Source organism: Muntiacus reevesi, chromosome 4 (genome assembly GCF_963930625.1).
Source record: "Muntiacus reevesi chromosome 4, mMunRee1.1, whole genome shotgun sequence".
Classification (NCBI taxonomy): Eukaryota; Metazoa; Chordata; class Mammalia; order Artiodactyla; family Cervidae; genus Muntiacus; species Muntiacus reevesi.
Genome location: NC_089252.1, coordinates 165,312,085 through 165,330,236, shown reverse-complemented (window position 1 = coordinate 165,330,236; position 18,152 = coordinate 165,312,085). Strand labels below are relative to the sequence as shown.

At 44.7% G+C, this 18,152-nt stretch overlaps 1 protein-coding gene and 1 pseudogene across 1 annotated transcript in view; one reads left to right on the top strand and one right to left on the bottom strand.

The window, feature by feature from the left end:
- Positions 1-7,347, top strand: part of LOC136167261 (cyclin-dependent kinase 2 pseudogene) — a 42,327-nt pseudogene extending 34,980 nt beyond the window's left edge.
- Positions 7,348-7,599: 252 nt separating this feature from the next.
- The window catches only part of PPM1H (protein phosphatase, Mg2+/Mn2+ dependent 1H), a 291,732-nt gene continuing 281,179 nt past the window's right edge, over positions 7,600-18,152 (bottom strand). The window contains exon 10 of the mRNA XM_065934722.1: positions 7,600-12,410. Within this exon, the coding sequence (XP_065790794.1) occupies positions 12,263-12,410 (148 nt within the window). The 3' untranslated portion in view covers positions 7,600-12,262. The remainder of the gene's footprint in view (positions 12,411-18,152) is intronic.

Sequence of the window (18,152 nt, the reverse complement as noted above, 5' to 3'; positions counted from 1 at the left end):
CATTTTCTTTTTTAGTTTATAATTTTAACCACTGTATCCCAAATCCTCCAGAGCCAGGTTATCTGTACTTTGTTTCAGGAGTCAGTTGCCATATCATAAAAACAGCCAGATCTTAGCAGCTTGAAGCCACAACCATTTTATTATTTGTTCATGTTTCTCTGCATCAGAAGTTTGGGCAGGGCTCAGTGCAGATGGCTCCTCTCTGCTCTGTGGTGCCTGTGACCTCAGTTGGAATGGCTTAAAAGCTGAGAGCTGGCCGGGCCTCTCTCTTATAGTATCACCTGGAGTGGTTCAGGCGGGGTTTGAGAATCAAAGATGGGCTCACTCCCAATTTCGGAGCACTTCGGTTCTCCCCCTGGTGGCCTCATCACTCAGTAATTTAGTCTGACATTTGCAGGGCGGCTGGTTTCCAAGAGTGAAAGCAGGTGCTACAGACTCCAGAGACACGGGCTTGGAATTCTCCGAACGTCATTTCTGCATCCTATTAATCGGTGCGAGTCACAAGCCAGACCAGTTCACCGGATGGGCACACAAACGCTGCCTCTTGATGAGAAACGAGCATTTGCACAGACATAGAAGGCACACTTGGCAGCCAGCTCTGGAGACGACCTACTGCAGCTTTCCAAGAGGGAAACTGATACGCTAAGCCCTACTCACGAGAGAACGCTAAGACGCCTCCATCTTCCACAGAGAAAAATCCAAAGGCATCTAATCCAAAGATGGACTCTCTTCATGAGTTTCTACTGCTGAGAGGAGGAGGTGTCATAAGCATTAGGGTAAAAGTAAAGGTGAAAAGAGCTGGGTAGATGTTGTAATAGAATCATTTTTAATATAAGGATTTCTTATCTAGTCAGCTCTTCTGAACTAGGCTTTAGATGATCAATAGTCTGCTTTTCAGCTATGGATCAGTACTCAGATTATTTTTAACTTTGTGTCAGTATTCTCTAAGTTACTTACTGGACTCTAGAACTAAGCAGAATGAGCATTTTTTGATGTCTTATCCCACCTGTTACGCTAACTTTTCTCTATAGTATGTTACATTTTACTAACAGTTTGTAATTACTTAAAATGCTTAAATGGCAGAGGGGAGTCTTGAGTCTGGTCTTCAGCAAGGATATTAGTCACTAGCCCTCTCAAGAATACTTCTTTGGATTAAAGGGTCAATTCAACAAGGAGATATAACATTTGTAAATGTTTATGCACATAATATAGAAGCACCTAAATGTACAAAGCAAATATTAACATACCTAAGGAGAGAAACAGACAGCAGTACGCTAACAGTAGGGAATTTTAATAACCCACTTAGATCAATAGAAATCACTCAGGCAGAAAATCAAACATATGCCTTAAATGACAAATTAGACAAGATGGACTTAACAGAAATAAAGCATTCCATCCAACAGCAACACAAAATGCATTTTTTTTCCAGTGTGCATGGAACATTCTCTAGGATAAATCATGTTTTAGGCCACAAAACAGTCTTAACAAATTTAAGAAGACTGAAATCATATCAGCCATATTTTTTCACCATGGTGCTATGAAAGTAGAAACCAATTACAAGATTAAAATCAGAAAATTCACAAATATGTGGCAATTAAACAAGCTACCAAACAAATCAATAGGTCAACAGAGAAATCATAAAAACCTTGAGACAAGTGAAAATGGAAATAAAATGTACAAAAACCTATGGGATGAAGCAAAAGCAGTTCTAAGAAGAAAGGTTGTAGTGACAAGTGTATACTTCATGAAACAAGAAAATCTCAAATAAACCTAACTATATCTCAGGGAATTAAAAAGAACAAACAAAGGTTAATAAAAAGAAGGAAATAACAAACATCAGAGCAGAAACAAATGAGATAGAGTCTAAGAAGACAATAGAAAATACCAGTGAAACCAGGAGATGGTCTTTGGTTGACAGATCTTTAGTGAGACTTACCAAGAGAAAAAGAGAAAGGACTGAAAGAAATTAAAGAGGAGACATTACTGCTGATGCCACAGAAGTACAAACGTTCATGAAACTGCTGTGAACAACTGTATGCCAACAAACTGAACAACCTAGAAGAAATAGCTACATTCCTGGAAACGTACCATATTCTAAGACAGACTCATGAGGAATAGGAAGTCTGAACAGACCAATTGTTGGTACGGAGACTGAATCAGTAAAACCTTCCAAAAAACGAAAGTTTCAAGTGGCTTCATTGGTGAATTCTAAGCAACTTTCAAAGATGAATAAATACTATACCAAAATCATAGTAGGACATCACAAGGAAAGAAAATTACAGGGCAATATCCCTGGTAACCACAGAGGCAGAAATCCTCAGCAAAATATTAGTAAACCAAATTCAACCATATATTAAAAGGATCCTACATCATGATCAAGTGGGATTTATTCCAAGGCTGCAAGGATGGTTTAACATCTTCAAAACAAGGTGATGCACCACAATAGCAAAATGAAAAATAAAAATTATCATCTCAATAGATACAGAAAAATTATGTGACAAATTTCTAACATTCATTTATGATAAAAACTCAACAACATGAGTATGGAGGGAATTCACCTGAACATAATAGAGACCATATATAGAGTCCATGATAGAGTCCATAACTAACATCACACTCAGAGATGAAAAGCTGAAAACTTTTCCTTTAAGATTAGAAACAAGATGAGGATGCTCACTCTTGTCCCTTTTATTAAACACAGTATTAGAAGGCAAGAGAAAGAAAAGGCATCCAAATTAGAAAGAAGTAAAACCGTCACTATTTGCAAATGACATGACAGCATATGTTAAAGAAAACAACCTAAAGACTTCCTAAAAAATGAATTCAGTAAAGTTGCAAGATACAAAATTAGTAAACTGAAATCTGTTCCATTTCTACACACTAATAACAAATTATCAGAAAGAGAAATTAAAGGAAAAGTCCCATTTACAATTGCATCAAAGAGAATAAAATTTCTAGGAATATATTTAACCAAGCAGGTGAAAGACTTATACACTGCAAACTATAAGACACTGATGAAAGAAATTTAAGACACAAATAAATGGAAAGATATACTGTGTTGATGGACTGGAAGAATTAACATTGTTAAAATGTCCGTACTACCTAAAGCACCTACAGATTCAATGCAATCTCTGTTAAAATTCCAATGGCATTTTGTACAGAAATAGGACAGTCCTAAAATTTATATGGAAGCATAAAAACCCTACATAGGCAAAGGAATATTGAGAAAGAAGAACAAAGCTATAAGCATCATGCTCCCTGATAAAACTATAACACTGCATGATGACATACACACAGCCCAGTAGAACAGCATAGAGATAGAAACAGACAGAAAGAAACTCGGGCATATAGGGTCAGTCACATAACAGAGAAGTCAGGAATACACATTGGGGAAAGGACACTCTCTTCAACAAATGATACGTTGAAAACTGGACAACCATATGCCAAAGAATGAAACCAAGTGACTACTTACACTACAAACAAAGACTTGAACACAAGACCTGAAACCACAAGGCTCCTAGAAGAAAACACAGGTGGTAAGCTCCTTGACATTAGTCATGACAAACATGTTTTGGATTTGGCACCCGGGGAAAAATCAACAGGAGTGACTATACATCAAACACTTCTACACAGCAAAGGGAACCATCAACGAAATGAAAAAGTACTGAAGGGGAGAAAATACTTGCAAATTGTAGACATTTATCTGACAAGTGGTTAATATCCAAAATATATAAAGAATTCACACAGCTTAAAATTAAAAAAAAAAGGACAGTAAATCTGAATATACATTTTTCTGAAGACGACTACATACAGATGGCCAACAGATGTCAAGAGGCTAAGCATCACTGGCCATCAGGGAAATGCCAATCAAAACTATGAGATTATCTCCTCACACCTCTCAGAAAGGCTATTATCCAAAAGACCTTAATAAGTGTTGGCAAGGATATGGAGAAAAAAGTTGTTGGGGACGTAAATTGATGGCGCCACTATGGCAAACAATATGGAAGGTCCTCAGAAAATTAAATAGAACTACCATCAAAATCCTGAAAGGAGGGAACTGGCAGGGAGGAGGGGCGGAGGCCGCAATATTGTTTCACGTTGGATAAGTTGACAAGAGCGAGAGGTACTCTGCGTTCCATCCCGACCTCGACCTGAGGTCGCAGTGCTGGGCCCGGCTTCCCCTCCTCGCTCCCAAGAGCTGGGTGCCGTTTTCTGCAGGGTTCCCAGGCCCCTGCTCCAGGGCCGGGCTGACCCGACTTGCTAGGCTTCATGGAGAAGTTCCAAAAAGTGGAAAAGATCAGAGAGAGCACGTACAGAGTTGTGTACAAAGCCAAAAACAAGTTGATGGGAGAAGCAGCGGCGCTTAAAAAAATCCACCTGGACACTGAGACAGAGGGTGTGTGTACCCAGCACTGCTCAAGGAGCTTCCTCACCCCAGTATTGTCCAACTGCTGGATGTCCTTCACACAGAAAACAAGCTCTACCCGGTTTTTGAGTTTCTGCACCAGGATCTCAAGAAATTCATGAACGCCTCTGTGCTCACTGGCATGCCTCTTCCCCTATAAAGAGCTACTTGTTCCAGCTGCGCCAGGGCCTAGCTTTCTGCCACTCTTATCGGGTCCTGCACCAAACCTCCAACCTCAGAATTCTGCTTATCAACGCAGATGGGTCCATCAAGCTAGCAGACTTGGGACTAGCCAGAGCTTTTGGGGCCCCTGTTCGTACTTACACTGACGAGGTGGTGACTCTGTGGTACTGAGCGCTGGAAATCATTCTGGGCTGCAAAGACTACTCCACAGCCGTGGACATCTGCAGCCTCAGTTGCATCTTTGCTGAGAATGATGACCCACTGGGCCCTGTTCTCCAGAGATTCTGAGATTGACCAACTCTTCTGGATCTTTCGGACCCTGGAGAGCCTAGATGAGGTGGTTTGGCCAGGAGTTACTTCTACACTGGATTATAAGCCAAGTTTCCCCAAGTGGGCCAGGCAAGATTTTAGCAAAGTGGTGCCAGATGAAGATGGATGGAGCTTGTTACCACAAATGCTGCACTATGACCCTAACAAGCGGATTTCAGCCAAGGCAGCTCTGGCTCACCCTTTCTTCCAGGATGTGACCAAGCCAGTGCCTCACCTTCAACTCTGATCACCTTCTCAAGCCTCTACCCCCAGTATCACCGTCTCCTCCAGTGCAAGTGTGATCTGGCTCGGCCCTGGGTTCTTAGCTCACCGATCTTGTCTGGCTACCTTAGCACTCACCTGCCCCTCTTAACCAGTCCACTCTGGAGTGATGGGGTGGAGGGAAGAAATAGGTGAAATTGAAAGGACACTTCAGTATTAGATGCACTTAAGTCAGCCTCCTATCACTTCATGGGAAATAGATGGGGAAACAGTGGAAACAGTGTCAGACCTTATTTTTTTGGGCTCCAGAATCACTGCAGATGGTGATTGCAGCCATGAAATTAAAAGATTCTTACTCCTTGGAAGGAAAGTTATGACCAACCTAGGTAGCATATTAAAAAGCAGAGACATTACTTTGCCAACAAAGGTCTGTCTAGTCAAGGCTATGGTTTTTCCAGTGATCATGTATGGATGTGAGAGTTGGACTGTGAAGAAAGCTGAGTGCTGAAGAATTGATGCTTTTGAACTACTGTGTTGAACAAGACTCTTGAGAGTCCCTTGGACTGCAAGGAGATCCAACCAGTCCATCCTAAAGGAGATCAGTCCTGGGTATTCATTGGAAGGACTGATGCTGAAGCTGAAACTCCAATACTTTGGCCACCTCATGTGAAGAGCTGACTCATTGGAAAAGACCCTGATGCTGGGAGGGATTGGGGGCAGGAGGAGAAGGGGACGACAGAGGATGAGATGGTTGGATGGCATCACTGACTCAATGGGCATGAATTTGAGTAAACTCCGGGAGTTGGTGATGGACAGGAAGGTCTGGCGTGCTGCAAATTCATGGGGTCTCAAAGAGTTGGACACGACTGAGCAACTGAACTGAACTGAACTGAAGTCAGCCTTCACTAGCCTCTCTTCCCTCCTCTTAGTCATTGCTTAAAAGGGCTGGGTTTGGGTTTTTGTTTTAAGACAAAATAAAAACACTTTCTCCTCCGTCCACATAGGCTTTGCCATCCCCGTCTCTGAAAGCCCCACTATTATTATTTTCTGTTATCTGGGATGATAGAGACCCCAGGCCTCCAGAGCCACTGTGTAAGGCCCACTGATAGCAGCAGGGGCTAAGTTGGAACCTCTGAAAACCAAGCAAAACGTTGTGGAGAGTCCTGTTTCAAAGAATTAGGTTTTAAAAAAATAGATCCAACCAGTTTATACCCTAATTGTAGTGTTTCATCTCACTTAACGTCTGGGAGACTTAAGACTCCCAGTCTCTGCGGTCCCAGTGGGGCTACAGTATGTATGATGGCTCCTAGGCTTCTTGCTTGTCCCTCCTATGGGCGAGGTGTGTCTAGGAGGCTCTGGGACAGGGACTGTGCTTCACCCTGACCTTATGAGGCAAGTGAAAGATGTTTGAATTTTTTTCTTCAAAATTCTTAAGGTGCTAGGTCCCATCTTCCTCTGAAGGCCACCCCATAAGAGTAAAAGTTAAAGTTGAGACATCATTTTGAGAATTCTGGCACTCAGGGCAGTGACTGAGTGGGAACATTGGGGAAAAAACATTTCTTTAAGATAAGGATGAACAATTAAATTTATACTTCAGGTTATAGTAGTTTTTTAAGTGGGAATGGGTGGGGATTGTTGCCGTGTGCACCTTGGGGTTTGTAATGCAAATATGCTGTTCTTTTTTAAAAAACTTTTTTTCTTTTTATGATTTTCTCTCTCCTCTCCCTCCTTTTGTCCTTGAGTGTTCTTGCTGTTCACATTATTTGTAATTTAGTTTGTAACTGATTAAAAGAAAGTTCCTAGTTAAAAAAAAAAAAATCCTGAAAGATGATGCTATTAAAGTGCTGCACTCAATATGCCAGCAGATTTGGAAAACTCAGCAGTGGCCACAGGACTGGAAAAGGTCAGTTTTCATCCCAATCCCAAAGAAAGGAAAAGCCAGAGAATGCTCAAACTGCTGCATAATTGTGCTCATCACAAGGAAAAAAAGTTTGTAATCCTACATAGTAATAGATGGGCTTCCCTGGTAGCTCCGTTGGTAAAGAATCCGCCTGCAATGCAGGAGACCCCAGTTGGATTCTTGGGTCAGGAAAATCCCCTGGAGAGGGGATAGACTGCCCACTCCAGTATTCTTGGGCTTCCCTGGTGGCTCAGATGGTAAAGAACCCGCCTACAATGTGGGAGACCTGGGCTGGATCCCTGGGTTGGGAAGATCCCATGGAAGAGGGCACGACAGGCCACTCTAGTATTCTTGCCTGGAGAATCCCCATGGACAGAGGGGCCTGGTGGGCTACAGTCCACATCAAATCAGTAAGTTGTACACCTGAAACTAATACAGTGTTGCAGGCAGTCATATCTCAAGCTAAAGAAAAAGAAAGAATTACCTGTTTGGAGTAGTTCTTGGGAACAGTATCCATGGTAGTTTCAGAGGCACCGTGAAATGTATAGTCTTGACTGCTCATTTCCTGTGAAGACCTACAGTGTTTGCATCCATTCCCATCCGATTTTTTTTTGAGTCTATTCCCAGCTGACGATTCCCCATGAGACCATGACCCTCTCGTCTCATTCGTTACCTGATATGAAGAAACTTCTTAGTGAATTGAAAGAAGAGACACACAGGAGTTTTGCTAAAGGTATCCTATATACATATGTATATATTTTATTTTAAAACAGCATTGAGCATATACATTTCTTTAGCTTTTTCCAGGGAACATTGCACCTAAGTTTCAAAACACACAAAATAGATCCCCTTTACTAAACAGGTTTTATTTTTGGGTTACAAAAGTCAAGGTTTCACAATCACAAAGCAGAACGGTTACATGGTGCCGAAACCATTTTCAGGCAGATTCTTCTTAGTTCTCTGTACGTAGGGTATTTTCTTGGAAACCCAGACCGTGATACATTCCTTACAAATGATCTCCACTGGGGGCCTCCCTGGGTTTCCAGAAGAAATAAAGAGAATGGAGGCAAAGTAGGAATCAAAGAGTAACCTCAGGACTCCCCAAACACAAAACACTATGGAAAACTGGAGGACACGAGATTCTCCTTCAAGTACATCACAGTAGAAAACATCACATTTACAGCCTCATTTGGTCTCTGTCTACCTGGTCGCTACAGAAACAAAACTTCATCTAAGACGCCAAGGCAAAAATTAAAGCTATTTACACAAATCACATCGTGGGTTAGAAAGAGCAGTACTTCCCTGGCCTGGCGCTCAGATCACAAAGGGCCACCGTGATGCTTACAGAAGAGGCACGTGGGGCTGCTCATGTAGGGTCCTTTGAAAAATCCCAGTGTACACACACAAGCCACATCACCCACACAGGACCAGAGTGTGCTGGGGCGGGGGGTGGTCCAGGGCGTGCAGGCTGCGACCTGTCTCTGCAATTCAAAGTCCTCAAAAATCCAGATTGCTAATGTAAAATTCTGTCAGGTGGCCAGATACTGTTTCACTGTCATCTTAGATCTGCTACCTTCTAGAGTCAGCCTGGTGGGTTTTTTGCATAGACAGTGACTCACTGCTTTTTTCCCTGTGTCCCAGTAGCATGAACTTACCGAAAATAGAATCTCATTAAAGCTTAACATGTTCAGTCTGAAAACTGGAGCTGCCGGGTCACTTAAGGGAAGGTAAGATCCTCAGATGGTGGTGGAAAGAAAACCACTGACCTTTGAAATAAAGTTGATTGGCAGATGAGCGAGGAGGTTAGACCAGAGTCGTAAAGATGTGGGAGTTTTTTTTTTTTTTTCCCCCCGAGTGTTTCCACATTAGCGCTCTTGGTAAACTGAAAACCCTGCGGGAACGGCCAACATCTGAGGCCAGCTCTGGATCTGGGACTCTCATCTCTGTCCACCAGTATCTACTGACAGCTGTGATTCTTTCCAAGGAGTACATGAACACTGAGAAGAATTGGGAAAAAAATAAAAAGCACAGCTGACTTCATGCAGCCCCAAGTTACAGGGTAAACTGCTAGGGATTAAAAAAAATTAAATATCCCCAATTCCCCAAAGCTGTAAACAGTGGAAAAGAACAAATCCCCACTTTGGGGGCTTTGTCCTGTCAGAGGATTACTTGGCCTCGCCCAGTTTTCACTTCTCTGTTCCCTCCCCAAGAAGAGTGTTGAGGCAGGCGCAGCCGCAGAACACGCCCTCCAGTCTTAAGGCTGCCCACACTGCTCTGATTTCAGGTGTAGGGAGAACACAGCTTTCGTTGTTGCCTAACAAAACACCAGTGTGGATGGAGCGTGAGCTGGTGGTCTTTAAGGAAGAATGTCACCAAATGTTCAAAAGAGCAGAGGCCAGCCCAACAAGGGGATTCAGAACTGAGACAGCCTTTCATGAAAGCAAGTGGCCACCTCACCCCCCAACCTCCCAGACAGCCATAAAGATGACTGGGAAATCAAATGCTTTTCATTAAGCAAGACTTCCTCTGAGGCCACCAGGGCAAGCAAACAGGATTGATACACAAGATAGGCAAGATAAGAGAACCATGTATAAATATGTTCTGCGGAATTTGGTGTTGCCTTTTGACCTTTCCAGGAATGCTCCAAGGGCCAACTGATGTGTAGACACAGTTAGTATTCAGGGATGGGATGATCCAGAGCCTGGGTGAAAAATAAGGCTGAAATGGAGGAAGCTCAACTCACAGCACCCGTGCTGGGCAGACCTGCAACAGGCATTAACAAGTCATATGTTCCCCACATCTGGTTGATCTCTTGTGGTTTCCCTCCCATCCCCAAACAGACATATGGCGTCAGCTTGCCATCAAGATCCTTCCACCCAAGGGGAGCTTATAAAGAGAATTCCTAGATACCTTTCTAACCAAATCCGATGGGACTAAATGCTAACGACTTTAGGATAAATTGAACAAGGAGGTTCCAGAGACTTTTGCCCAGACATGCCTTGGCAGGACACGAAATGGAGAGTGGAGTGGAACGTTGTCATGACATCTGTATGACAATGCACACCCGAACTCTGACTCTAGTGCCTTGAATAAAAAAGCAGCCCAGGAAATAAACGAAGGGCAATGGGAACACCGGGAAGAGGTGACAGCTTGTGAGGACAGCTTCCCAAAGAAGGTGGCTCCGAGTCCTCCACGGAAAACTTTCTCAAGTTTCTGAATTTGTACATGGTTTTGAGAGTCAGCGCAGCAACAGAAAGTGGCCCACTCTGCTGCGGGCTGCCTGCACATTTCCCGAGAGCGGCACATTGGGTACCACGGACTTCTCCCCATAGAGCTGTCCCTGGGGGTGGCTAAGATTTATGGAAGGAGGATGGAAGCCACGAGATGAAGATGACTCCTGACAAAGGCGCAGTCGGTCCAGTTCTTCCCAGGCGAGGTTTTGGCAAACACTGGGTGGGTAAATTCCCACCACACTTCACCCACAAGACCAGGCATTGTTTCCAGGCTGCAGGAGGAACACATTTCTAAGTAGGAAGGCTCCAGGCCATTCCTCAGAGAATATTTACATTCTAGGAATGTAAATGCAAGCGATTATCCCAGAGGAAAGTTATCTTTCCCTTTGGGGAAGCTTTATCTTCCTGCTCTGGGGAAGGGATTGGAACACACAGGAAGTAGAACTGACTCTCCAGCCTTCTGGGGGAAATCACAGCAAGAAAAAAAATGACTTTTTTTCTTTAATGGTGGGGGTGGGGGGGAAGCATGTTTTTATCACAAAAAGTAGCCAAGATGGTGATGCTGCCACAGGAGGTCTGTGGTCTGCAGGAAGACTTGGTGACTGGACCGTGCTCTGCAAGGTCCTGCCGTACCGAGAAGCCGTAAGAGAGAGAAGTGATTCCTAGAACTGTTTTGTGAGTCCTCCCGGCAGAGAAGCAGCAAGTAGATCTGATCCGTCCAATGCTGCTCTTGTGAGGAACGCCTAGAGGAGGCGGGAGAGGGAGAGGTCTCGGTACCTGGGGGGCTGGGATGCTTCCATGGAGAAGGAACAGGGCGCATAGCCTGACAAGGACCAGTCAACCTGATTCAAATGCACTTTTATTACACGGCCGTTCTGAGTGGGTCTTGCCCAAACCTGATGGCGACGCTAATAAGACTGTTGCTCTTGATCCTTAACACGTTATTTGGCGTGGGCTTGGGGCCAGCCCCCACCCTCAGAACCTGGATCTAGGTGGAGGAGTGATGCTCGAGGTGTGGTGAGCTGATCGATGTAAGGAATGTCTACACCACTGGATTCAACACTGCTTCGTGTGTATCCTTATGGCACAGCGGGTGGGCGGAGGGCCAACCAACCCAGAAACGAACACCCAGGCTCTCAGAGAGAAACCGGAAACCATACCAGGGGGACCCGTGAAGACGAGAGAGGAACCATTGGTCCAAAGAAACACTCATATTTTCATGAAAGCACATTGATCTGGCGAGAAAAACCAACTCAGGAACAGACTGTTACATAACAGAGGTTGAACTCTGTGAGCCAGGGCGCAGCTCCAGACGGCTGCCTGGGCGGCGTGGGCTACAGGATGTGGGGACGGTCCGAGCCAGCCTTGGACACAGGCTCCGCGGCAGGGGCCTGGAAAGTCCCAGGTCTGTGCTATGGAAGGGAAACAATGAAGATTCAAGGAATATCAGGAAAACATCCCTGCCGCACCCCACCATTACCGAAAAAGAATAAAGAGACAAAGACACACGGATAGTGTTCCCTGAAAGACATCTCAGGCTTACGAGAAGATGGGCGCGTCCATCTTCTGAGGCGTGGTCCCCAGCACTCCAGCGCAGCACTGTTAACCCGTAGCGAGGCTGGCAGCCGGGCGGGCTGAAGGGTCTTCTGCCAGTGACCACCCGAAAGTGGCTGCCCCAGCTACTGCAGATAAAATAAATATGACGTAGGTGCCCCCGAGATGGGCCGTGGCCACCTAGGAGGCCTACGAAAGGAACCAGGAAAAACACAGCGCTCAGTAGCAGCCTTTACGTTTTGCTCTTTCGTGGATCCAGACCTGTTTCTAAAGACGAAACTGAAACCCAGGGGCCCTCCTGAAGCTCAGCCAGAGGCCTTTCAGCAGCAAGCTCCCCACCTGGGCTGGGAAGGGGTGGCATCACTTGGAACCGTGCTGGGGCACTCCCCAGCCCAGCCCTGCCCAGAGGCGCCCCAGCGTTCATCCCTCCTGTCCTTCCAAAACCGCGGGCTGTTTTCACGACAGTTTGTTTCCATGTATTAAAGGAATGACGTATACAGAAATGTCGTCTCCTGAGCCCAGCCGGTCGTTGGATATCCGCCATCCTCTATCCTTCAGGACACCGCGGGCTCGCATCACCAGGTCCTGGGCTGCCAGCGTGTACCTGTGCGGGGAGAAGCATGATGACACGGTCAGTGCGACAGCAGGCAGAACTGGCATTCGGGAGAGGCTGGGAAGGAGCCATTAGTACAGACTGTGCAGACAAGTCTCCCTGGGTCGGGAAGATCCCCTGGAGGATGGCGTGGCAGCCCATCCCAGTACTCTTGCCTGCAGAATCCCATGGACAGAGGAGCCTACTGGACTACAGCCCACAGGATGACAAGGAGTCAGACATGACTGAAGTGACTTACACACGCACAGTGGTAAAGAATCCGCCTGCAATGCAGGAGAGGTGGGTTTGATCCCCAGGCCAGGAAGATCCTTTGGATAAGGAACTGGCAACCCACTCCAGTATTCTTGCCTGGGAGATCCTATGGACGGGTGAGCTACAGTCCATGGGGTCACAAAAGAGCGGGGCATGGCTTAGTGGCTGAACAACAGCAAAGCAGCAAAGAGCCCAGGCCATCTCTTCCCCAAACGCAGGCTGCCTACTGTGAGATTGCTGACTAGGTGGTAGGTGGACACACAATAAATAACCTAAACTGTTCTGCCGCTCGGTTCTCGTGAGGATTTTGATGTCAGCGAGAGAGTCCCGGTTTACTGCTGGTGTACCTTTAACACATATCTGCTCAGGCTCAGAGCTTTCTATGGCCGTCTCCAGCTACAGAAGCACATGGGAAAAACAGGTTTTGTTTCCAGTGTGTTTATTTTTAGAGCCACATTGCTTTTAGGCCAAAGGATGGTCATTTTCCATTTCTGGTAAGGCCAGTCTCCTTTTTAATTTGTTTTTAAAAAGCGAGTTGATTTAAAGAAAAATAACGCTAACACAAGTAAGAAGGAACCTAGCAAAAGTGGGAAGGTTTTACTGGTACCTGACGGAGAAACCTTGGTGTGGGCCATCTGTCTCATCCACCTTCATCAGTATGCCACAGTCTTCTGTTCACCATTGTAAGTATAGCACGGGATCCCCAAGAATTTGAAAATAAGATTGCTCACTGAGATTTAACCATAAACTAAAAGAAGAATAATGCCTACGATAAATGGATGAAAAGTATTAAAATCTAGAGAAAGACTGATGTGGGAGGTGATTTGGGTGTATGTAGCCTGGATTAGCCTTAAGGCCTAAAACAAAGAGGAAAAAAACACTGGCAGGTGTCTTGTCCAAATACCGACTGAGATAGAGTCTTAGCCAGTAGTCTGCAAAGAAATTTAGTTCCACTGGTAGGGCCACATTTAGTGAGGATGTGCCCAAAGAGCCTCTGCCATAGAGCGCAGAGTTTACCTTTATTCTGATTTCATGTTCACTGTATAACCTTCTAACTACGATCTGCCTCTCTGTGTAGGCACGGTGACAGAAGAAGAATGAGCTTGACATTTGTACTTGAAGAACATCAGTCCTATTTCTCCATATAAACATCACCTGGCATTTCGGAAGTTTGCAGATCAGTCATGAAAGCTTGGTTAAGGTGAGCCCAGCCCTGACAATGAATCTGTTATTTGTATGTTGGTTAAACCAGTTTCTGAACTTGAGAAACCAAAAGCCAGACTCGGGTACATCACCAAGAAGATAAACGTCCCTCTGTAAGGAAGGTCTCTTGGAAGCCAGCCTGCGGACCTTGAATAGCAGGCCACCCTAATGTTACTATTGCCTTTCCCTGCTGAAATGTCACTCAGCCTGGCCTTCAGAACACTGAGTTATAGAATTTGGAACACCAGAAGCCTCCTGTATTTGTTCTGTTAAAAGCCCTTATGGATTAACCTGACTCATGTTAAAAGAGACCAGCATCTAGTCCCATCATTACATTACTTAAGAACAAAGCTTGTAGCAGATGATCTGAGGATAGTTAAGATTCCAGGCTACAGAACCTTTGAGATTCAAGTGTACTCAGTCCAGGTAGTGGAGAGAAGTGTGGCACATACTACAGGTGGCAGAGAGAGGCTATTTTTTAAAAATATTAATACAAAATAAATGACTCTCCTCCTAGAGAATGGGTGGCAGGTGAGTGGGAGATACGCCCTCTCCTACTCATTGTTAGAATGATTAGTTTTGAGGTAGAAGGCTCTTAAGTTATGCCTGAGGGCAGATGCCACCAGCAGGCCCTCTCTGAGGGTCCTCTTCCTGCTGTGATCAGAAAGTAAACAGAATGGACTCCAACGAGGCCTTTGGCTAAAGAGCCTAATAAATGTCCCCCATCCACATACCGCCACTCATAGACTGTGTCCAGAGGCGCTCTCAGATGCTCACCCCAGGTTGTTCTTGGTTTTATATTAAATTGTATGTCTGAATACAACCTCACAGGGAAAGGCTACCAGCAATATCAGGTGGTGTTTATTATCCTGGAGATGGCCCAGGGTCTAGACCTTAGCCTTTCAAGTTTAGAAAGTTGGCCACCATCAAAAAGTCTACAGATAATAAATGCTGGAGAGGGTGTGGAAAAGGGGGAATCCTCCTACGTTGTGCTTGTGAGAAAGCAGACTGGTGTAGTCACTATGGAGAACAGTTCCACAAAAAAATAAGAGGGCCGCCATATGATCCAGCAGTCCCACTCCTGGGCATATATATATGCAGAAAGGAAAACTCTAGTTTGAAAAGACACATGCATCCCAATGATTGTAGCAGCACTCCTTACGATAGCCCAGACAGGGAGATAACCCAAGTGCCCATCAACAGATGAATGAATAAAGAAGATGTATATATATTGATATATACAATAGACTACCATAGCAAAGAGTAAAATATTGCCTTTGTGGCAACATGGATGAACATAGGGAATAGCATTCTAAGTGAAGTCAGATAGAGAAAGAAAAATATTAAATGACTTACATGTAGAATCTAAAATTATAAGTGAATCTATCTATAAAACAGACTCACAGACATAGAAAACAAACTTACTAAAGGGAAAAGGGGTGAGGGGATAAATCAGAAGTGGGGATTAACAGATACCCACTACTTTGTATAAAATAGATAAACAAGGAACTATATATATATTAATATCTTAGAACAACCTATAATGGAATAGAGTCTGAAAAAATATATATGTATTTAAAACATATATGTATATATAAAGGAATCTAAGAAAGTAGATATATGTATAACTGAATCACTTTGCTGTAAAACTAAAACTAAAACTAATGCAATATCGTAAATCATCTACACCTCAATAAAAAGCTAAAATCAAAACAGTGCCCACTCTGTTTCATTGAAGCCACATAAGAGTACCATCTGTAGCTAAAGGCAGGAGACTATCCTGATGCTGCTATTGCTGGAGATTTGGGGTATTGGAAGAAGGGTCAAAATTAGCTTTTGGTATTTTAAAAAGCAGCACTAGGTCACCTAGAAAAGATGGTTACCCAGGAATCCGGGGTAAAGGTTCTAGAAAATTAAAGTTTCATTAGAGACGTTATTTATTAAAGACTCTAGAAAGTTAAAGTTTTATTCTCCAAGCTGCTCACTGCCCATGCTAAGAAAACTTCCTTTGAGCCTGCATTTCTCTTTATCATTCATTCTGTCTTCCCTTAGGTGAAGTCTTGGTAGAGAAATCCATTTTTCCTTCCTCAATTTCTTCCCCTTTTCTTCCTTCATCTCTTAACCAGTATGTCCAGTACCCTCCCAATCTGGCCTCCTAAAATTCTCCTCCAAACTCATTTCTCTTGACCTTTCTTCAGCACAGGTACTACACTTGTGACCATTTTCTTTGTCCTTCAGACCTCATGCCTTTTCTTCGTGAATTCTTTTTTTCTGGGGTAGGGGCAAGGGTAGATTGGCAGGGGACTCCTACACCACTGCATACTCCCAAGTTCTCCTGTTATATCTGGGCTTCCACGACATGTGGCACAGCCCTTGGGAGATCCCAGAAGAGGCTCTTCGGGAGGAGTCAATAAATGTTAACTCAGGTTCACTGCCAAGGCGGCACTTCCCCACGTGCCATCCTCAGTTGTAATGCTGTCTCCAATCTCTTAGGCAAGAAATCATACTCATTTTTTATGCTACCTTCTAACCCTGATACTCATCAATGAGAAAATCCACAAGGCACTGTAGGACTTCTAAATTTTGTATTATTTTAGTTGTACTTCATTATTGGTAGATAGCTCATTAAAATCTCACCTTTACTAAGATCAAATTAAGCCTACTTATTATAAGAACTGCTATTTTAAATTTATTTTTGCCATCATTCATTCACACATACAGAAATTTGCATCACCTGCTGAACCACCAGGAAGTCCGGTAACATCTTTAAATTCACTAATTCAGGGAGGGGGGATCGGGATGGGGAATACAAGTAAACCCATGGCTGATTCATGTCAATGTATGGCAAAAACCACTACAATATTGTCAAGTAATTAGCCTCCAACTAATAAAAATAAATGAAAAAAAATAATAAATTCACTAATTCATACTTTAGCAGCTTGCTATTCAGTCTACTCACTGAGTTCCTTTATTTCAGTTACCTGTTTTTCACCATTACAAATTTCCGTTTGGTTCTTTTCCAAACCCACCTCTTCTTTACCTTATGGCTCTGTTTGTAAACGTTTAAAGTTTCTCTCCACCTGCTCTATTAGGGTTTCTCTGGGTGGGGGGGATAGAGGGAAGGCTCTGTTATCCTTTCTAGTTATCCCTTCTCATGCGACGTTTAAAGGTAAGATAGAGGCTTCTCTTCAGTAGGGTTGTCTACTGCGTGCCCTAGGTGATCTACAGTGATTTTAAAACGTGCCTTTACTGGGGCACACTATGGGTTCCTCCAGTTCTAGAACACATTTTAGTTCTAGAACACATTTTAGGTGAATTTCTTGGCTTAGGGTCCCCAGGCCCCAGGAGAGGTGTGAGACTTAATCTCACACCTGCCTAGCACCTCCCCACAGAACCTCAGCTTCACCAGGTTCTTGCCGTCATCCACGTGCCGCAGGAAGGCTGTTTTTCCATTTGAGCGGGAAGCTTAGGGAGAGCACCTTGGACCATTTATTCCAACACTGTGGCCAGGAGCCCAGCGTCCTCCACCCGACTTCTCTTTGCCAGGCCTGCCTAGTGAATGCAGCATCCCCCCCTGTAAAAGGGCCATCTGCGAGGGCAATCGAAGGGCACGCTGATCAGATGCCATTGGCAATAACTGGTCACTGCAGCTGCCCTCGAGAGTGGGGTTCCTTCATGCAGAGGAGACGCAGCACTGAAAGTCACAAATGGTGTTTAGGAAGAAATGAAGCCACCTGCGGGGATCTTTCCTCTTAAGCTGATCAACTCAACACAATCCCAGGCACCGAGTTGTTAGGAAAAGGTTTTGTGCCCCAGCTGCAATCTCAGCCCGGTCAGGGGTCACTTCAGAGGTCACCAGCATCCTTCAAGCACCATCTTGCCCCAGGCATGAGCTCACTTGTAAGGTTGCTTTACCTCAAGGCTGGTGCTCGGGGGAGAAGAAACATTTTCTCTGCAGGGAAGGGCCGCTTTTCCTCTCCCCGATTTCGTGCTCCTGCAGTCTCTACCTGCCACGGGCTGCCGGGTTTGGTGACAAAGGGGGAGCAGGCGTCACAGGGCAGGAAGACAGGAGGGCTCTCCTGAGTCTGCTTCTGAGGCTGAGCACCTGCTCATCACAGATGAGGGGTGAAGGGAGCCAGAGGAGAAAACCTGAAGTCAAAACACGAAACATCAGCGCAGTATACAGGAGGGCTGCAGAGGAGGACACGGTGCAGCTGAAGACCGCAGAAGGGAGGAGGGGTCCGCACACCTCCGCCGGCACCGGAGGGGGCCACCGAG